This window comes from Sinohyriopsis cumingii, chromosome 2, assembly GCF_028554795.1.
Source record: "Sinohyriopsis cumingii isolate HCF-2022 chromosome 2, ASM2855479v2, whole genome shotgun sequence".
In the NCBI taxonomy this organism is placed as follows: Eukaryota; Metazoa; Mollusca; class Bivalvia; order Unionida; family Unionidae; genus Sinohyriopsis; species Sinohyriopsis cumingii.
In genome coordinates, this window is record NC_142962.1 from 152,426,429 (window position 1) to 152,447,987 (window position 21,559).

The 21,559-nt window shown below is 36.0% G+C and overlaps 1 protein-coding gene across 3 annotated transcripts in view; it reads left to right on the forward strand.

Annotated features, from left to right (window-relative positions):
• LOC149806102 (small G protein signaling modulator 3 homolog) overlaps positions 1 to 21,559 on the forward strand; it is a 105,385-nt gene that overhangs the window by 72,694 nt on the left and 11,132 nt on the right. For 2 of the 3 annotated variants that reach the window (XM_089950994.1, XM_089950995.1), the window contains exons 17-19: positions 210 to 258; positions 4,416 to 4,501; positions 9,496 to 9,618. In XM_089950994.1, coding sequence (XP_089807120.1) covers positions 210 to 258; positions 4,416 to 4,501; positions 9,496 to 9,618 — 258 coding nt within the window. Of the gene's footprint in view, positions 1 to 209; positions 259 to 4,415; positions 4,502 to 9,495; positions 9,619 to 20,868; positions 20,923 to 21,559 lie in introns of all 3 variants that reach the window. The other variant, XM_089950996.1, reaches the window with a different exon arrangement.

The window sequence follows — 21,559 nt, forward strand, 5'->3', positions numbered from 1 at the left end:
AATAGCATCCTGGTCTTGCTGATTTATATGTACACTTGCTAGAGTAAAAGGAAAAGTTGGGGAAATGAGCTGCATTAAGTTTTGAAAAATTACTTAATATTCATATCATCAAAATGTTTCAAGATCTGTATTTCAGATCCACACTGAGTTTCAGATTTGTACTAAATTTTGTATTTTCTATCACTAATTGGTTAATTGAAAATTTTCAGGCTTGATGAAGATGGAAAAGTGTTAACCCCAGAAGAAATTATGTACAGGGTTTGTATTCTTGGAAGGTCTGAAATTTAGTTAAATTCATTATATACACTACTGTAAGTACTGGCTTGGATAGTGCGGTGCTAATGCACTCGCTTTGCACTTGTCAGGTTTTGGGTTTGAAGACTGGTTTTGAAAGAAGGGCAAGTCTTTACCCATCCAAGGACATTGGTTTGCTCCAGGTTGTCCAGTTTTTGTCACCTCACAAACAGATAGCATACTCTCAGTTGTTAAATTGGTGCCATTGATTTCAAATGGTTATGATAAAGCTGAATAAAGTACTTCATAAGCTTACCTTGCACAGAATTTTAGCCTTACACTGTATCTTTTATTTTGGACTACTTGATATTTATAGCTATTGGGAAGCATTTATCTTTGAAGTTTTGGGTTTGTTGTGTCAGTTCTTTTTATTTTTCATTTGCAAAACTTAGCTATTAATTAGAACAATATAGCCAGTATTGTGCTGACATGACATTTAACCCTAATACATACATCCACACTTAAGCTGCTATAAATATCACAAATTGATTGCTACCATAGAGGTTAGGTTCCATTGGATTAAATACATGTAGTTATAGATATTGGCTCCATTTGATTTGAAAAAAGCGTGAGTTTGCCCACTGGATATTTGAATAAGGAGAACCATTGTAGGTCAGATGGTAAAGCATAAGATATGTAATTCAAGGGCCATGGGTTTGATACCTGCTCAGACCAGCCCATATTGGCTACATTGGTATGTCCTTTGGGAAGGTCTTCTAAATCCTATTTCCTCTGCATGATATAGCCAATAATTTGTTAAAAGAGTAATTAAAATCTCAAAAACGAAACCAAAGCAAAATGTTTGAAGATAATATTTCAGCTCTAACACTACAGGTTTAAAATATCATATCAGTTTTGACTCCTCTATTCTTAATTTGCATATTATACAGTGTTTTCTTGTGTATAACATGGGCCCAACTTCAAACAGCATAGACCCTGACCTGCCAGCATAGCACTGTCTGTATTGTTCATGCATTCTACCATTGATTTCAACTGTACCACCATGTAGACCCTGATCTGCCATCACATTATCTGCCAGCATAGCACTGTCTGTTTTGTTCATGCATTCTACCATTGATTTCAACTGTACCACCATGTAGACCCTGATCTGCCATCACATTATCTGCCAGCATAGCACTGTCTGTTTTGTTCATGCATTCTGCCATTGATTTCAAGTGTACCACCATGTAGACCCTGATCTGCTTGTAAGTCTAGATCCTATTCTGACAGACAATTATCTGCCAACATATCAGGGTCTTTCATGGTCATTAATTTTAGCAATGATTTCTCGTGTTATTTAGGCCCTAATGTTATCATAAGTGTACAGCATAGACCCTAAACTGCTAGTACATTATCTGCCAACTTGTCAATTCTGTTCTGTCCATACATTCCACCTAGGATATCAAGTGTACGACGTAAACTAATATTTCCCATGACTTCCTTTAATTGAATGTTTTTATACCTAGCTAAAATGGAAGTATAAGGCAATATTAGGGGTGCCTAGTGTAAAGAAAATTCAAAAGTATCTTTGCATTCTAGTAAAGATGAATAATAAATAATCAGCAAGTCAGTAGAAATCTCATAATTTATTTGCATTTAGTGCTTTAGAAAAATAATGCTAGCATAAGAGGGATTCAGTAGTAAATTAATTAACAATTCATAATATTATAAAAGCTTCCTGTTCTATTTCCTCAGTACAAAGTTAATCTTATTTGTTTCTTTAATAAAGATAATCCTAAGAAAAACTATTGCTTCCATTAATTTGTAGGTTTTGAATCCCATATGTGACTACAGAACTTGTTTATATCCAGGTTTCTTTCTGGATCTTTACTTTGTACTCGGAGCAAATTAGGAAAGTACCTGTGATTGCAGTCAAAGTCTATTCTGTTCATGTATTCCACCTGTGATTGCAATCATGGTCTATTCTGTTCATGTATTCCACCTGTGATTGCAATCAAAGTCTATTCTGTTCATGTATTCCACCTGTGATTGCAACTCTACTTCTGGCTGATCTGAGTCTATGCTGTTCATGTATTCCACCTGTGATTTCAGGTGTTGAGCATAGAACCCTATCTGCTAACTTTTAATGACCAGTCTGAGTTGATGCTATTTGTGCATTCCATGAATGACTTCGTCTGTTAACTTATGATTTAGTGGCAGAGCTGAATCTATTCTGTTTTACAGAAGTGTTTTGTCACGTGGTCAAAATTTTGTCCAGCCCAGAAGTCATTCCTCTGATGAAGACCTTGTGATAAAGTGAAAGCTAAGGAGCCATAACCTTTTATGCTACAGAAGGTTATCTGTTCTTAGTTTCATTGAATTTACGCTGTTGATGCATACTGCCCCTGATTGCAAGTGAACGGTGTACAGCCTGATCAGCTTGATTGTGATCCCTGATTGCAAGTGAATGGTGTAGAGCCTGATCAGCTTGATTGTGATCCTTGATTGCAAGTGAACGGTGTAGAGCCTGATCAGCTTGATTGTGATCCCTGATTGCAAGTGAACGGTGTAGAGCCTGATCAGCTTGATTGTGATCCCTGATTGCAATTGAACGGTGTAGAGCCTGATCAGCTTGATTGTGATGTGTTGGTGGAGCCGAATCTGTTTTGTTCATACATTCCAGCTGTGATTTTGAGTAGACTAGACCCTGATCTGCTCAATATGACATCAGTTCTATATTGGTGCTTGTCAGTGCATTCTAATGTACAGGATATACCCTGATCTGCTTGCCTGTGATGTGATGGTGGACATCAAGTCTATTCTTTTCATACATTCCACCTGTTTAAATCGTAGACCTTGATCTGTTTGTTTGTGAAGGCAGATCTGACTGTTCTCTTCATACATTCCACCTGTAATTTCAAGTTTACATTGTAGACCCTGATCTGCTTGTTAGTGAATGCAGATCGTTCATATATTCCATCTGTGATTTTCACATGTAGCGCATCTACCTGTGATTGCAGATCTGTTAAACATTCTGTGATTTTGATGTATGGAGCATCTACTTGTGTTTGCAGATCTGTCATACATTCCATCTGTGATTTTCATGTGTAGAGTATGAGTAGCTACTTGTGATTGCAAATCTGCATCTGTGCTGACCGCAGTTGGGTGCATGTTATACAGAATCATGTAATTTTATTCAGGTGTCACAACACTGTTGCTCAGTCGGCTATTATGACAGTTTCTTGTGTTATGTGTTTAGGCTCTTACAAAACGTAACAGAAAGGAGTGAAGACAAAAAAATCTGTAAAATTTAATAAATAATTTATTTCCCTAGAAAAACAAGGTAAAATTGAGAAAAATCACTTACGGTTTTATGAATGAAATCTAAAATTAATCCAGGAATTAAAAAATAGAAGTCCTATTATTTAAAAGTCCTAAATGAATCTGAGTTCAAGTCCAGATGAAATCCAAATAGAAGGTGATGACATCTGTTGCAACCTTCAAAGTGCTGTTTTGTCAACAGTTTCTTGTTGAATCACAGAAAGAATTAATCCAGTTTTGAATTCCAAATAAATTTCGTTGAATGTCTTCGTCCAAGAGTTCTGTATGAGCACTTATACATTTCCAGGGAAAAGAATCACTTGTATTCCGTAAAATAAAATTTCAACTGAAACTGGTCATAACAAAACACCTTTAAGTGTCAGTAGTTTAGAGCCCAAATGCCCAAATTCTATACAGAAAAAAGTTATACACTAATTTAAGATGCAAAACAGATTCCCATATGAGGGTCATATGGTCACCCTTCCAGAACAAAATAGAAGCTTTTTACGTGCCTAACATCATGTACTCCCAGTATGGCCTTAACTGAAATCAATGGTTCTTACTTTGGGAAAGAATAATAAAAACAAAAAAAAATAAGTTGTTTACCAGAACCCTTACTGGTTCTGAATCAAGGTCAGCAACTAGATACAGTGTTTCTATATTATAACAATCAGGTCGGACAGAACTGAACTGAATTTCTGAAGAAGAAAAAAGGTCAAATCCAGTAGACAAAGTTATCTTATAAATAGCATGTAATGGAATAATAAATGGTTTAAAACTAACAAGCAGATAATTAAATTACATATACTTAACACTTGCCATATATTTTAAGTTGTGACTTAAGATTTTGTCTGTTTTAGGCAGTACAAGCAGTCAACATATCCCACGATTCTTGTCATGCACAGATGGATGTCAAGTTCAGGTCACTTATCTGCTGTGGGTTGAAGTATGTACCATTTTTCTCCTTAAGTACATTCATTCAGATTGCGGAATGGTTGTCTGTTAATATTTGTGTGTAGTTGGGTTCTCAAATACCATTTGCCTGTAGATTCACATAAATTGACATCTGGATGCACTATTTACATGTCAGAATACATGATTGCCAATACTGTGACAATATATAGGTCAGTGACTTATATTATTGTGAGCTACATTTTCCTACATTTCTCCTTCAGATACGTTTCCCAATCACATTACCTGAGAAATATTATGCTACCTCGTGAATCCAGTTTTTCTAAAAGACGAAAATCAACTTTTCCTGTCCATCTCATATAGAAAAGGGCAATAACTCCTACCCATTATATCTCCTTTCCACCGCCAGGTGTTGATAGTTTTTTAGCTTTACTGCTGTACTGATAACATCATTCATTTTACCGCCAACATTCCAAGCCATTTTAGTGTGCAGATTGGACCATCCAACTTTCATTTTGGACTTATTGTGTGAGACAATCATTCTCCTGGAGGTTGTATACATTATATTTAAAATCTATGCCAGATTTGAGTGACATTGTCACCTTTACGGACTTTGTCTAATTAAAACCATGTTAACAGAATGCTGTCATTGACTAATGTTGTCATTATGATTTAGTGTGGACACTGACTAGTTTCACTTGTTCATTAGTAACGGAGTTGGTTTTAGTGAGTTATCAATACAGTGTATCCCCCAGGGGTGTAAAATTGTGGGTAAACAAACCCACCTTGATCTGCCATATTCCATTTTTTTTTCATTAAAGTTAAATCCACAGTTACTCTTTTGTGTTCAGCTTCTTTCACTTTCTTTGCTAATGATTCTTAGTCCAAGCCATTTTAATCTGATGATCACTTGTTAGTGCAGCAAGCATTGACGTTAAACATCTGGATGACATCTTGATGAGCTTGATGGAAATTGCATGAGATCTCGCGAGATTAGGGGAGGAAGATACTCTATCATAACATCTGGTTCCCTGTTTTGTACGCTGTTTTGCATTGCACTCTGCTATATGAATAGCAGAGTGCAACACAGGGAGCATAAGAAGCAGGGAACCAGACTACCTGTGCTCGAATTATACACAATGCCCTCCCTCATCCAAAGCATTGGATGTTAAATAAATCCTGATCGATTTATACGAATCCTTTGCAGCAAAAAAATGCATGGCAACAAAATGTGTGTGTCAATTTTCTTCAGTGTGCATCCCTGATGTGTGTAAAGGGAAACACTGTATGTATATATATATATATATATATATATATATATATATATATATATATATATATATATATATGTGTGTGTGTGTATAATTTGATTGGTGGAGTTTGTTACTATTATGGTAGCCATATTTGTGAACTGATTTTGATAAAATCTGATTGGATTGGGGTTTATATCATCAAAACCTTGAAGAATTTTAATAATATGTTTACATGTATATTAATGATGTGATCTTGCGATTAATTCACTAAACATTTCACCGCTCTGGTAGCCATATTTCTGAACTGATTTTAACTATGTTTATTGTGCAGTATTTTATTTCATGCTATTATTTTATGCTATTACATACAATTCAAAATTTATATATTGATTTTTTTTGTTAAATTTTTTAAAATAAATTTTCCAAGATGCTTTTCTCCTGCAACACTTTAAAATTTAATTACTAAAAGTAAAGAAGTACCTTGCCTTTAAATAAAATTGTTAATTATAATTTAATTTTGTGTGAATGTCATGTGACTTAGTAGAACATAAATTACAACATTATCTGTAAACCTGACTTGGAAAGATGCAGTATGACACCAGCTAAGAGTAGGAGGCCATGCATATTAATTTCAAAGGAATTTGTATGTAATTATAGTAATGTCGAAGGAATTTGTATGTAATTATAGTAATTCAGAAAGAATTTGTATATAATTTGAGTAATTTAGAAGGAATTTTTATGTAATTATATTAATTAAGAAGGAATTTGTATGTAATTAAAGTAATTTAAAAGTAATTTGTATGTATGTAATTCTAGTAATTTAGAAGGAATTTGTATGTAGTTATAGTAATTAAGAAGGAATTTGTATGTAATTTTAGTAATTAAGAAGGAATTTGTATGTAATTATAGTAATTAAGAAGGAATTTGTATGTAATTATAGTAAAATGGTAAAATTGACAAGAGTTAAAGTTTGAGAAATATTTACAGTGGTTGAGTTCTTACATTACTACCTGAGCATCCTTATTTAAATGGTCAGTTAAAAATTTGAGCATTTTGGTATTTTGATTTATCACTCAGTCTCTCCATCCATCCTTGACATTTTTGATTTTGGAGCAGAACTTTAAAGCCATTAAATATATTTCAGTGGAACTTTGTATTAATATCACACTAGTAATCAAGGTATGCCTTGTGGCTTGGCTATCATTTTGATCAGGTAGGGAATATAGATGATGCTGTCTTTGTTTTCCCTTATAATTGTATGATTATTGATGTGACTTCATCTTGATGAACAAGGATAGAAATAGTATTTTGTTAATACATTCCAGTAAGTTATATTGAAATATTTGCCATTGATCAGCAGTGGTTAATATAACCATTGAAATCTTAAATGCGCCATTTGTCAGTACAATGGCTATTAAAGCAGGATTGGAAGAACATTTAGACTATTCCCTAGGTATATAACATGTGGGGATCTATCTGTTGGTGTGTTTGTCTGTCTCTGTGAATGTTTCATTTCTGGAGCATAACTGGGGGGTGGGGGGCCTTCCACCAAACTTGGTATACATGTCAAGCAATTATTATAGAAGTACCATTCGATGCTTAAAATTTGCCATAGTCAGTATTTTTAGTTCTACTGGTCATAGATGAGAAAAGCATATGGGATGTCCTTTTGTATATTGTCCATCCATCCATCTATTACTACAAATTTATTAATTGCTACTCCTCCTAAACTACTTGGAGGATTGCCCTGAAACTTTACACATACATTCATGCCAAGGTTTAGTTGGTCCTAAATGAAATTTTGCTACTCAAATACATCAAATACATCCACCACAGTGGCTATTTTGAAAATAATTTTCTGCTTCTTCAGAGGAACTGATGGCCATGTCAGCATGGGATTTCATTCAAAGACATATAGTGTCTACTTGGTTCTAAATGCAGTTGGTGCTGATCTGATATCCAATTTTGACTGCCACAGCAGCCATCTTGAAAATCTTGTTATCACCAATGCTCTTGAATAGAAAGTAATATCAACATTGGGGTTTTCAGAAGAAGACTTGATATGATGTCTGGTTGCTCCTCAGTGAAAATGATGCTGATCTGACAGCCAATATGGCCACTACAGCAGACATTTTGAAAATCTTATTGGTGTTACTCTTCCTGAAAGAAAGTCATAGCGTGTGGAAGATTTCGTATGATCTCGAGTTGGTATTTCAAAGAAAACTGACATTTTATTACAACTCTTTGATGGAAGGTCATATTAGCTTTGGATTTTCAGCAGAAGATTTCTTGCGATGTCTGGTTGGTCCTTAGTGAAAATGGTGCCAATCTGACATCCAATATGGTTGCCATGGTGACCTTGTTAAAAATGTAGTTAGTTGCTACTCTTCCTAAATGGAAAGACATATCAATATGGGGTTACGTATTACCACCATGGCAACGATTTAAAAATATTGTTATTTGCTACTCTTCTTAAATGGAAAGTCATATCAATATGGGGTTTTCACCATAGTACTAATTATGATAGTATGATATCTTGTTGGTTCTGAATGAAAATGGTACCAAGCTGACCACAAACATAGCAACCCATGGCAGCCATCTTGAAAATCTTTTTACAGAATCTGCATAATGGAAAGTCATATCAGTAGTGGGTTTTCACCATAAGGCTTCTTACAGTGTCTAGTAGGACCTGAAAGAAAATAATGCAATGTGACATCCATTATGGCCACTGTGTTAGCCACTTTGAAACTTTTGTTATTGCTACACCATGGGAATTGATGCACATGCTGCCTAAGGGTATCCACTAAGGACTTGAAATGAAAATGGTTCGCTGCATACATCCATTGTGACTGCCACAATGAACATATTGACACTCTTGTCATGATTTCTCCAGAATGGATGGCCATATTTGCGTGGGGCTTCCACCAAAAGTTCTCTATTAGTGTCTAGTATCCAGTATGACCACCATGGTAGCTAATTTTGAAATCTGAACACTCAGGGATATCAGAGATGGTTTTAACACTTGGCAGTTAGAAGAAAAAAAAACGGACTTCCAAAATTTTGGGGAAATTACTCTGTAAAAGCAGAGGACCAGTCCCTTCAAAAGACTGTTTTATGTTATCAGTATAAGCAGTGCAGTTAAACATGATTTTTGAATGACCTCTGCTGTGAGGGATCACCCATCTTTTATAGTCAGTGTCAACCGCCATAGATTAATTATGCTTTATAAAATGTACTTGCATGAGCAGCCAGCTGCTAAACATCACCTAAAGCCACAGTTGTTGGGTAGAAGTCTTCACATAATTGGGGGAGAAGAGGATTATGATGTCCATCTGTCCATTTTTTAGTTTGTTCATGCATAGTAACTTACAGTTTCCTACCATCTACTGATACCAAACTTTGTAAATTGCTTGCATTTGTGGTAGGGAAGAAGTCTATCAATTCTGAGTCAAATTGTCACAGTTACTGAAAGAAGAAAATTGGTTTTAATACAATAGTACTTCTACATTGAAGAAGAAAATTGGTTTTAATACAATAGTACTTCTACATTGAAGAAGAAAATTGGTTTTAATACAATAGTACTTCTACATTGAAGAAGAAAATTGGTTTTAATACAATGGTACATTGAAGACCTGGATCAGCTTTATGAATGTCCTTTCCCATGCGTGTTATCTTATGTAGTTCACTGATCGAAATTATGAAAAATATACTAGGAGCTTTTTTTCAGGGAATTGGATTTACTTTGTTTTTTTTACAAAGCCATTGTACTTTGCAGTGAGCAGGTGCTACATTTGTGGTTAGAGACATTGTGTTCATGCACAGATGTGATAGAAAAGTGGTATCATCCATGTTCTTTCATGCGCAGTCCTGGTTGGGTACAGATCAAATGCGAATTGAGGTAATCTATTCATCTATCTATCTATCTAGATCATCATCTAGTAAGACTGGAGTTTGAATGTGTTACGACATTCTTCATGAAGATTTGTATAAATCATATGACATCATTTGTGTTTTTTTACTTATTTAAGGGTTCATATACCTTTTTATTATATATTTCAATGTGAGATATTGACATATGAGTGGGAGAAAAGTGATATTGCCACAATGGGGATACCACCTTTATCACCACAGTGGTGATATCACTTTTGGAACTACTTTATTTTCCCATTTAGGAAACACATCTGCTGTTGTGTATTTTTTCAAACCTGTATTGCCATATTTAGGCTCTTTCATTGTAATTATTCCTCTGCTCCTTCTCTCTGTCCCTTCCTCTCTCTCCCTCTGCATCAGAATGAACAGATCTTAAAATGTGTCATTTGTGTACAAGTGTACATTTATGCAGTCAGCAAAGTGCTATCAAGAAATGCCTAAAAATGAACTCCGAACAGCAAAAGGTTGACTTCAGGGATTAACTGTTTTATAATCAGTTTTCTACATCAATCATTTAAACTGTTAGTAACTAAACTTGCAGGGGGTCCCAAGTGGCCGAGTGGTCTAAAGCGCTTTCTGTTACAGATCACTGCCATCTCACCCTCTGTCTGTGTGGGTTTGAGTCTAGGATTCGGCCAATGTGGGTATGTGAGAAAGCTTGCCGGTAGCTTCTCGTGGGTTGCTGGTTCTTCCCAGGTTGTTCCTCCACCATTAATACTGGCCGCCATGCATAGCCTATCATGTGCTGAAAAATGGCGTTACATCCCACAACAACAACTAAACTTGCATGAACTGTTATTGTTTATCACCCATACAGTATTATATACTCAAACAGTAAATACATCAAACAGTACATGTTTTTAAGAAAGATAATCCTGACTAAATATAGTAATAAATGTTTTTAAGTAGCAATCTTAAAGCACATTACAATCGTGTTTGAAAATGATGAATAAATTGGACATAGATTAGTGTTGATTTCAAACCAAAATTAAACGAAAGTCAAAAATTGGGTGCAGTCTTTGCTACTGAACTAGATTGCAGCTTGCCAAGGCCTCACTAAAATTCCTGTTTCAGTGTAGATTGATATTGTTGGGGTGGGCTAATTAAAAACATCAGAGAGTGATTTTATCTGACAGACTTAAGAGAATAAAAATTTGTAGCAAAGGATTTTAATGATTGTAACATAGCTGCCAACCCTCACGAAATTTGGTGTGAATTTCACGACTTTTTCAGCGATTCACAGATTCACACCATAAGACAAAAATTCACGAATTTTCCGATCCTCAATTATTTTAAATCTTTAATAAAATAACTGATTTCCCGTTAAGCGCTAGTCGTGATATTCACAGTTGCCAAAACGGTCCGGTACTGCTGGTCACGATATTAGTAGATCTACAGCGGATTAGTACAGTTGGCCCGGTCGCAAGCATTTTAGCCTATTTTAATCTATATGTATAAGAGTAGTTTTACAAATGCTTTTGAGAAAAACTGGGGCCTAACCGGAAATTTGCTCCATGCATGCATCAAAACTCTGATTCGAGTTACCGTTCAGCATCGCATGTAAGATTTTGAAAATGTCTTCACCACCAAGGTAAAAGAAATGTATTACTCAAAAAGTGAAGTTTAATTTGGAATATATCAAAAATTGGCCGTGCATTCTGCCATTAAACATTGATATTCATTCATGCTTTTTGCACTCAGTGTGCCATCGCAGAGACGATGTGAGGAAGAATGTCGTTTGCAAAAAATACATAGAAGTTGGGAAAATTAAGAATTTGCAGATTTAAGCTCTGGAATATTTTAAACCATTGGCGGAAGACCCGCAGGCTACCAATGCTTAAGCATTATTTGTGAGTTTTCTTGTGTTGAACACAATCTACCTTTATCAGCTGGAGACCATGCTAAACATTTGTTCTGACATATGTTCCCAGACTCGAAAATCGCTTCCAAATTTTCCTGTGGAAGAACCAAAAATGCTGCAGCTCCTGTGCATTCATCACAGCAACAGTGACAGTGAAAGAGTATCTTCTTTAGTGAGGAAAAATAAGACCGACTTTAGGTCCTTCTTAGTTGCAGAAAATTTGTCAGCAATTTTAGTCCCCAGGATCAACCAGCAGGCAAGAAGTCGGAACTGTTGAGAAAACAAATTTACGATCAAACAGTTGAGGAAGTTCAAGTCTGCCACAGTATCATGTCTTGATAAATAAATATTTCTGCATATATGTAGTGTTTTATATTTATTTTGCGAACTTGATATAGTGTAGTATTGACGGTCAGAGTAGTCAGAGTCGATGGAGTTATTGTCATGGTATTTTTCACGAATTCATGTCCAAATTAACGACTTTTTATCCCTATTTTCACTAATTGTGAGCCTGGAAGGTTGGCAGCAATGTTTTAAGTTTACTTGTAAGGATTTTCATTTCTTAATTTAAAAAAAATAAAATACAGATGCAACATTATTTTGTCATGAAGGACATGACAATACAAAATGTTTTCACTTTACTCATGAAATATTTATGTCTGTTTACTCAAAAAGTATACATATCCTTTATGTCTCTGTTTTGTTTCATTTAATAATATTTTTATTTGATCTTACAAGGATTTATAAACTCTTTACAGTTGTCATTTCAACATGCGATTTAGTTTTTGACAATTGCTGGCTATTGCATTTTGAGCTGGGTTTTTGATGGTGTGTGTTTTTAAAATTATTTCTCTTTAACTCGCCTGGCTGTAATGTCATGTGAGCTAATGGTATGGTCCTTCATTGGTGTTTCATCTGTTTACAGTTGCTGTTTACAAGTTCTTCTAAGAAAAATCACTTGAATAATTAGCACATGGTTGTATAGGAGCAGTCTGGCCTCAAGGCCTTTCAGATTTGTTCTGTTCCATCAGCCAATATGGGAACCATTACTGAAAATTAGAAAAACCTTTAAATGACTTCTTAAAAACCACTCATCAGAATTTGACCAGAGTTTGAAAGAAAACATCTTGGTATGAAGGGCTTTCAATTTGGTACAAATGATACTGATCAGCCCTCAGATATGATCACTGTTACTAGAAGTATGAAAACCTTTAAATGACTTTTTACAAACTGCTGAACAGAATTTGACCAGTGTTGACAAAAAGCATTCTAGCATATAGCACTTTCAAGATTGTACAGATGCCAGTTCACTGTCAACTAGGCTGCATTTACTAACAATGCAAAACCCTCGCTTTAAGCATTGTGTCACAAAGCCCAAACCGAATCTGACCAAATTTGAGTGAAAGCAGCTTAGCTTTTAAATTTTGTGTCACCAATCTTCTGTCCAATATGACCACTGTTACTAAAACAGAAGAATCTCTCAATTACTTCTTCTCAGAACTGTTAAACGGAATTTGAACGAGTTATTGGAATGCATCCTGACATGACAGCCTGTCAGATTTGCAAAATGAAGCCGATCCACAATCACATATAGCCACTGTTACTTAGCAACTTGTCTGAAATCACAAAATGGAATTTAACCCAGTTTGTCAGAAGAATCCTGATATAAGGGTCTTTCAGATATATATATATATATATATATATATATATATATATATATATATATATATATATATATATATATATATTTGCTGATTCTTTATTAAATATGACTGTAATTTACAAAAATAATAGAGAAACTATTCAGTGATTTAAAACCCTCATGCAGAATTTGGGCAAAATTTTACTGAAGGCATTCTGCCATGAAGGCTTTCATTTTTAATCCATTGATGCTCATTCACCATATTTTATTCTAATGCATTATGATTTAGAGAGAACAGTATAGACCCAGATTCGGTAATCACATGATGTGCTGGCAGATCAAGGTCTATGCTGTTATAGTTCTACTTATGAGTGAATGGTGTAGATTCAGATCTGCTGGCACATTATGCAACAACAGATCTGGATCTACATTCTTCACAGTTGGCTGAGTGTTTTGTATGGACAGATATAGTACAAAGTGTAAATTTGAAAACCATTGTTGTCCACCAGCTCTCTTGTCCTGTGTTCTCACTGCCATGCATGTTTTTAACCAGAGTACACTTCAGTCACTAATTACTTTTGCATGCTTAGTGAATCTTCTTACAGTGCACTAAAACATAATTAACCTATTGCCTTATGTCACTTAAACTCCAACACTTGCCAGTGTTTATGGACCATGAACCCATGATATAACAGGGAAAGGTGTAAGGAACATGTAATTAAAAGCATACTGAAAACTTTTCAAACTTTATTGATCTGAACACTGATGACAGTGATTTTATCATCAGAGTTCAGACTAATATAGTGTGATATGCACAGTTTTTATATAATACTGCTGTTAGATCCATTTTTGTAAATTCAGCATTTTATTTTGTGTTTATTGTTTGTTTCTGTTTATAATTTTGCCTTTGACAAAACCCCGTTGAGAGTGGAAAACACTTAGGGTAGTTAAACTAGTTTTCTGCTGCTCATTATCTATGTCGATCCCTGACATTATCCATTGCTGGATCCAATACACTTGAAAGGACTGATTTTATTTGTGATACGATTTGTACTCTTTATATGTGTTTGGATATGTATGCATGAGTGTGTGTATGCATTACATTATATATATATATTGGTGAATTTTTTTATTTCTACTCCATTGCCTTTACATCCAGTGTTGCCATCTTGAAAATATTATTATTGCTGCTCTTCAGAATGGATGGTCATATCAAGATGGGATTTTCACTAAAAGACTTCGTATGATGTCTAGTTGGTGCTGATCTGACATCCAATATGGTCACCAGGGAAGCCATCCTGAATTCTTATCACTAATCATCCTGAACAGAAAGTCATTTTGACATTAAGTTTCATCAGGAGACTTCTTATGATGTCAAGTTGGCTCCAATTGAAAGGCATCCCAGGTGGCATAGTGGACTAAATTGCTCACCTTTACAGATGACTTGCATCTTGCCTCAGTTTTGCATGGGTTTGAGACTCAGCTCGGTTAGTGTGGGTATGTGAGAAAGCTTGCAAGTAGCTTCCCATGGATTGGTGGTTCTTGTTGGGGTTCTTCACCCACCAGATATACTGACTGCCATGTAAAGCCTTCCATATACTGGAAAATGGCATTAAGCACACAAAACCAAACTTAAATGAAAATAGTGCTGATCAGATGTCTAATATGGCTACCAGAATGGCTATCTTCAAAATCTAGTTAACACTACTCCTGATTCAGTCTTGTCAAAATGGGTTTTTCACTAAAAAAGCTAATTATGATGTTTAATTGATCCTAATCTGATGTCCAAGTAAGGCTGCCACTGTGGCTATTTTGAGAATCTTATTACTTTTTATGATGTCTAGCTGGTCCTAAATAAAAATGGTGCTGATCTGACATCCAGTATAACCCCAATGGCAACCATGTTAAAATATCTTGTTTTCACAACTCTACATGAACAGAAGGTCATATTAGTATTCGGATTTCACAAGATGACTTTTTGTGATGTCATGTTGGTCATAAATGAAAACGATGGCCACCATAGCAGCCAGTTTCAGACTCATATTGTGGCTCCTCCTGAATGGAAAATCATATGGTGGAAATGATTCTACACCTCTTCAAATGGATGGCTGTATGAACATGGGGTTTTCACCAGTAGATTTCTTATAATACCTGGTTGGTCCTAAATGAAAATGGTGCCAATATGGCTGCCACAATGACTGTTACAAATCTTGTTGTCACAGTTCCCCCTAAATGGATCATACTGAATGGGGGGGTGGAGAGAGAGGGCGGCACAAAGTCCTAAATAAAAAGGTGCCAGTTATACGTCCAGCATGGCTGCTGTTTTAACTGCCTTAAAAATCTTTTTGTCTTACTCTCCATGAATATCATGGGATTGTCAACAAAAGACTTATGATGATGTCTGCTTTTTCCTCAATGAAAATGTTGCCAAGCTGACAGCCAGTATGTGTACAACAGCAGCTAATTTGAATTTATTTTTTTTTGCTGACAAATATAAGATGGTTTCACTACTAGAATATTGAAAGGAAGTTATGGTATAATCTTGAATTCCTGTAAATTCTTTTTGCCCAGTTAAGTGTCAGGCTGTTCGAGGGACTCCAGTTGGTTTTAACAGCTCTTTTAAGGCATTATTGGCAATATCATGCTGGGGAAATGGCAGTTAAATGCCTTTCCCAATGACACACCAAGGCAGCCAGCCAGGGATGTTCAGTGTGGGTGTTGAACCCACAACCCTTGGATTGCGAATCTCATCCTCTGCCAACTGAGCTACCACAGCTACCAGCATTTATTTTTTTTTTAAAGAATTGGTTACACATGATTTTTTGTGAATTTCTTATAAGGTCCATTTATATAGGTGTAATTGTCAAAATAAAAAGCTTTGATTGTATATGCAGTGATGTAGCGTTATATTAATAAGCTTGATATTATATGCATTATGGTCCCACTTTAATTCCATGGATATACATCCACACCATATGGAGGGGTAGATATCCATAATATCCCCACTGATTCTATGGACATGCATCCACTGCAGATGGAGGGACAGATATCCAGAATATCCCCATCATGATTCCATGGATGTGCATCCACTGCAGATAGGTTTGGGAGATGTCAGAGTGATTTGACAGTTGAAAAGCCAATGCATTAGGCCACCCGTGGAAAGACTGAGATGTTTGACTGGATGCTAAATGAATAATCATCTTTATAGCAATTACATGTTTAGCCAATAGAATATAATTTTAAAAGAATCTTGTGTATTCAGTACAGGCATATTAGGTCAAATTTGTCATCTTTTCTTTATTACTAATTTAAAATATGTGTATTCCTTCTGCAATTCTAAACAATGGAACCCACCAATTTAACATCATGATGAGAGGAAAGTAGGTATCACATTTTAAAATTTATATCATGGTTAAAAAGGAATTTGATTTGATGTGAGAAGTTAAATATCAAGTGACAAACACTGCCTTTAAAATATAATAATAGAAAATGCAAGAATTGTATAATATTCACATGGAAATGCAAGACACATGCTTACTTCATTAGGTTAATAGTGGTACACTGTATCAGTGCCTATATCATTTTGTGTTCACGTGGTTGTGTGATACACATTGAGTCAGATTGGAGTTTTATATAGTAGAGCCTGCTGTATACTGTAACAGGTACCTGGCTTCAGTGACTTTCATTCAGAACTCAAAACTTATACAGCTTTTGTCAAGATTGGTATAAACTATTAACATAGTTAGCATCACAAGATGTTAGTTTCAGATCCCAACTTGAGAAAGATGTCATTTATATTACATGAAGTTGTCTTACTTGATCATTGTATAAGTCCTAAATTATATTGAGCAGTTAATAACCAAAGTTTGGTAATTGTCAGTCATAAAACTTAATTAAATTTATTGGTAAAATGAATAATAAGAAGGGGAAATCGTCATGATTTGAAGACTTGAATCTTTCTCTTGTAGCCTGATTGTGTTGCATCATGATTTCCTGATCTTTCTGCATCATTTGTTTGTCTGTTTCACCTGTTGTATTGTGAATTGTATGTTTGGTAAGTCTTCAGGCCAGTACTATAATTAATTTCCTCGACCAGTCTAACAGATATCCATGTAAATTTATTACTATAGCTAAGAGCATAGTTTGTTAACATTAAGTTTATAATTTGTTGATGCTTGACTTTAGACATGCTTACGAAGAGAACTAATTTTACTTTGAGATTAGAAAATGTTTGCTTCTTAATTAAGGGATATATACAGAACTTCCTATCACAATATTCACTTTTATTAAGGGGGGGTGGGGCAAGAAAGAATGCCAAGTCTTGTGAAAATATAAGTATTGAGTATTCTCTTCTGCATAGTTGTGAAGTAGTTGTCAGTATTTTAATATGTTTATTTTCATTTGACACTTGGCTGATATTTAATTTGTCAGTTGTAGATAATTTTTATCATATGATGCTGAGGTTGCACATACCCACATGTTTTGCCCCCATTTGTAATCCTTATCATTATCATTCATTGACTTCTCTTTTACTGCATACATTTTCATTTTAACAATGGATAATATAATTAGTGACAATCTACATGTAGCTGTAATTCATTGCCATGCAGCACCAGAACTAGCCTTAATTGTACATCATGGACCTGGGCTAAACAGTAGCCTGTGGGATGGAAACCATGGCAGGGGCTCACTGGGCATAGACCCAAAGAAGCTCCTGCATTTTAAATGTTTTTATGGCATAATTTTATCCATCTAGCTCTAAGGAAAAGTTGCTCCAGGAAACATACTGATTGTTTTTTGCTTGTTTTTAAGTGGGTTTTCAAGACATGTGTATGTGTTGTGTGCATGCATGCATCCATGCATGCATGTTTTTCATGCTTCCCTTCTTCATTCAGTCCTGCTACTCTTTGTGTTTGGCATGCACTTGGAACAAGGTTGAAACCATCAATTTTGGGGTTCAAATTTCAGGAAGTCATTGTGGCTAAAAATGTCAAATACTTTAAAGTCTCGACACTGTATCTTCACCAATGTTTGTGGATGCCTTACACTTTGGATAAGAAAAATAACTATTAATTTTGGTTCAGAATGACAAAATTCAATGTCACTGACTGTATGTGGAAAATAAATTTGCCTAAAAATTTAATTGTAGAACATGTAACATTACCAGAGTTTGTGGGCCTGCACTTTGTTTCTGTAGTTTAGTTTTTAAAACTGCATACGTTGATCAGGGTCACTGAGATCCATTGGTCATTGGAGTACTGTTAAACATGGGGCAGACATATACTGTATACTGTACCAGCAATGCCCTGCTAGTGTCATGGAGGGCTATCAAACATGGCCAGGTATATAATGTTCCATTCATACCCAACCAGTGCCTACATGGATGACTGTCAAACATGGGGCAGGCATATAATGTTCCATTCATACCCAGCCAGTGCCTACATGGAGGACTGTCAGACATGGGGCAGGCATATAATGTTTCATTCATACCCAGCCAGTGCCTTCATGGAGGACTGTCAAACATGGAGCAAGCATTTAATGTGCTTGTCATGCCCTGCTATTGCCTTCAAGGAGGGCTGTTCAACATGGGGCAGGCACTTAATGTGCTTGTCATGCTCTGCTATTGCCTTCAAGGAGGGCTGTTCAACATGGGGCAGGCATTTAATGTACTAGTCATGCCCTGCTATTGCCTTCAAGGAGGGCTGTTCAACATGGGGCAGACATTTAATGTGCTTGTCATGCCCTGCTATTGCCTTCAAGGAGGGCTGTTCAACATGGGGCAGGCATTTAATGTGCTTGTCATGCCCTGCTATTGCCTTCAAGGAGGGCTGTTCAACATGGGGCAGACATTTAATGTGCTTGTCATGCCCTGCTATTGCCTTCAAGGAGGGCTGTTCAACATGGGGCAGACATTTAATGTGCTTGTCATGCCCTGCTATTGCCTTCAAGGAGGGCTGTTCAACATGGGGCAGGCATTTAATGTGCTTGTCATGCCCTGCTATTGCCTTCAAAGTCTGTTCAACATGGGGCAGACATTTAATGTACTTCTCATGCCCTGCTATTGCCTTCAAGGAGGGCTGTTCAACATGGGGCAGGCATTTAATGTACTAGTCATGCCCTGCTATTGCCTTCAAGGAGGGCTGTTCAACATGGGGCAGGCATTTAATGTGCTTGTCATGCCCTGCTATTGCCTTCAAGGAGGGCTGTTCAGCATGGGGCAGACATTTAATGTGCTTGTCATGCCCTGCTATTGCCTTCAAGGAGGGCTGTTCAACATGGGGCAGGCATTTAATGTGCTTGTCATGCCCTGCTATTGCCTTCAAGGAGGGCTGTTCAACATGGGGCAGACATTTAATTTACCACTGTCAGTACACTTTGTTTCTAAATGTTCCACATTTTAACATATAAGAATGTTTCTAAACATTTGAATTTTTGGATGTTTCAATAGTTCTTTGAAGCTCACATTAAAAAAAATTTTAAACAAAATATTGCATAATGGTAAATATTCCAGTAAATGGTACAGTAAATGAACCAGAATGTCTTCGATTACAGCCAATGAACTTCCAAGTTTCAGTAATATGTAATATTGAGAGGAGAATTTAATTAAACATTTTATTTGCAATATTTGCCCTTCTCAGAGTATGTACACTGGTTTGCAACTGTTAGTTGTGCCTGTTACTAATCACTCCATCAAGACTTGTTGCTATAGGATATGTGGTGCATGAGACAATTCTATGCTATAGCTCCACACGGATGTGTGGTGTACGAGACAATTCTGTGGTGTAGTGCCACAGGAATGTGTGGTGTATGAGACAGTTCTATGCTATAGCTGCACAGGGATTTGTGGTGTATGAGACATAGTTCCACAGGGATGTATGGTGTCTGGGACAATTCACTTTATTCAAAATACTGGAACTCCAACATGTCAACAGGATGGTGTTTTTCATGAGAACACATCAGGCTCCTTCCAGCCCTATTATGATGCATGGAGAAACAAAACTACATGAGCTGTATAATACCTATAATGAGATATAACAGGTATAAACAGAATCAATTGAAGGTTACAGGAAATACAGGTGAATGAGTGACTTCAACCAAAATCCTTTGTGCAGAGCTTTGCTGTCTGTGACCTTGACCCCTAGTCAATGGGATAAGCAAGTGTGTTGCAGAAATAATGTCTTTGTTCCATTGTGAAACATTCCAGATATGAACAGAACTCTTCTTGGGCTTTAGGAAATATGAGTAGACAAACTTCAACCTAAACCTTTGCAGAATTGTTCATGACAGTGATGCAAATCTGTTCATTTGTTAAGCTAAACATTCCATCTTCCCTGAAATGTGGGAAACAAATGAAAACATTTCCATCAGTGAATCATTATCATTGGCAAAATACACTTAATACATCTTACCACTTGCCTTGTATAGTTAGCAGCATGACAGACAGGAATTGTTCTTTACCTCAATCTTTGTTCATATATATTCCAAGCACCAGCTGATTTGGAAATATTATTTTAAGAGTGAATGCTGTGGTTTGCTTGACATGCACTACTAACTGTTCTCTCTGCATGCTAACATGGAGGCTTTTGCTGCATAAGGATCTGCTGTCTTACTAACAGGGCATTCAGGACAACATGGGATTCTGATGCATACAAAATGACCAATTATTCTATGAAGGGGCAACTAATGTGATTTTTTTTCCACCCACTCCTTTACAGATTACTGGCTCAGTTTGCATTCAGCCTTAGTGTCAACTGGGAGCTCCCCAACAGGTGCAGTTCCACAAGAAATCTAAGAGAATCTGTGCAAGACCTTCTTATAACTCATCATCTGTTCAATTGGCAGCTGTTAGGATAAGGCGCTTAACTACCTCCTGGAAATTCCATTTATTCATTTATGACTCTCTGTAAAATCCTCTCTGTTGTTCATGCATGGATCATTAGGATCATATATAGTTTGCTGTGTGCAAATGTTTGCTGAAGCATGAGGGAGGAATTTGTGTTCAAGTGTTAAGCCTTTTCTGAGTTCTCTAGGGAATATTTGCACATAGCAAACATTGTACTATCATTATTTTTAAATGATCTTAGATACTACACACATGAATGATGTCCATTGAAACCTGCCTATAAAGGACAGAAGCCCACAAATAATCATCTTTTATGGACAACAAGTATTCTTTATTTAGAGGCTTAAATGGTCATGTAAGAAAAAGGACCCATAATTGCTGTCCTTGATAAGTAGATATTATTTATTTAAGGTTTAAAATGATCATGTAAGAGAAAGAACCTATATTTTCTGTCATTCATAAGCATGTAACCTTTAGCTAGAGGTTTGAAAATGATTATTTAAGACAAAGGACTTGTAATTGCTGTCCTTCATAATTCTCAGGTATCTTTTATGTACTGGTTT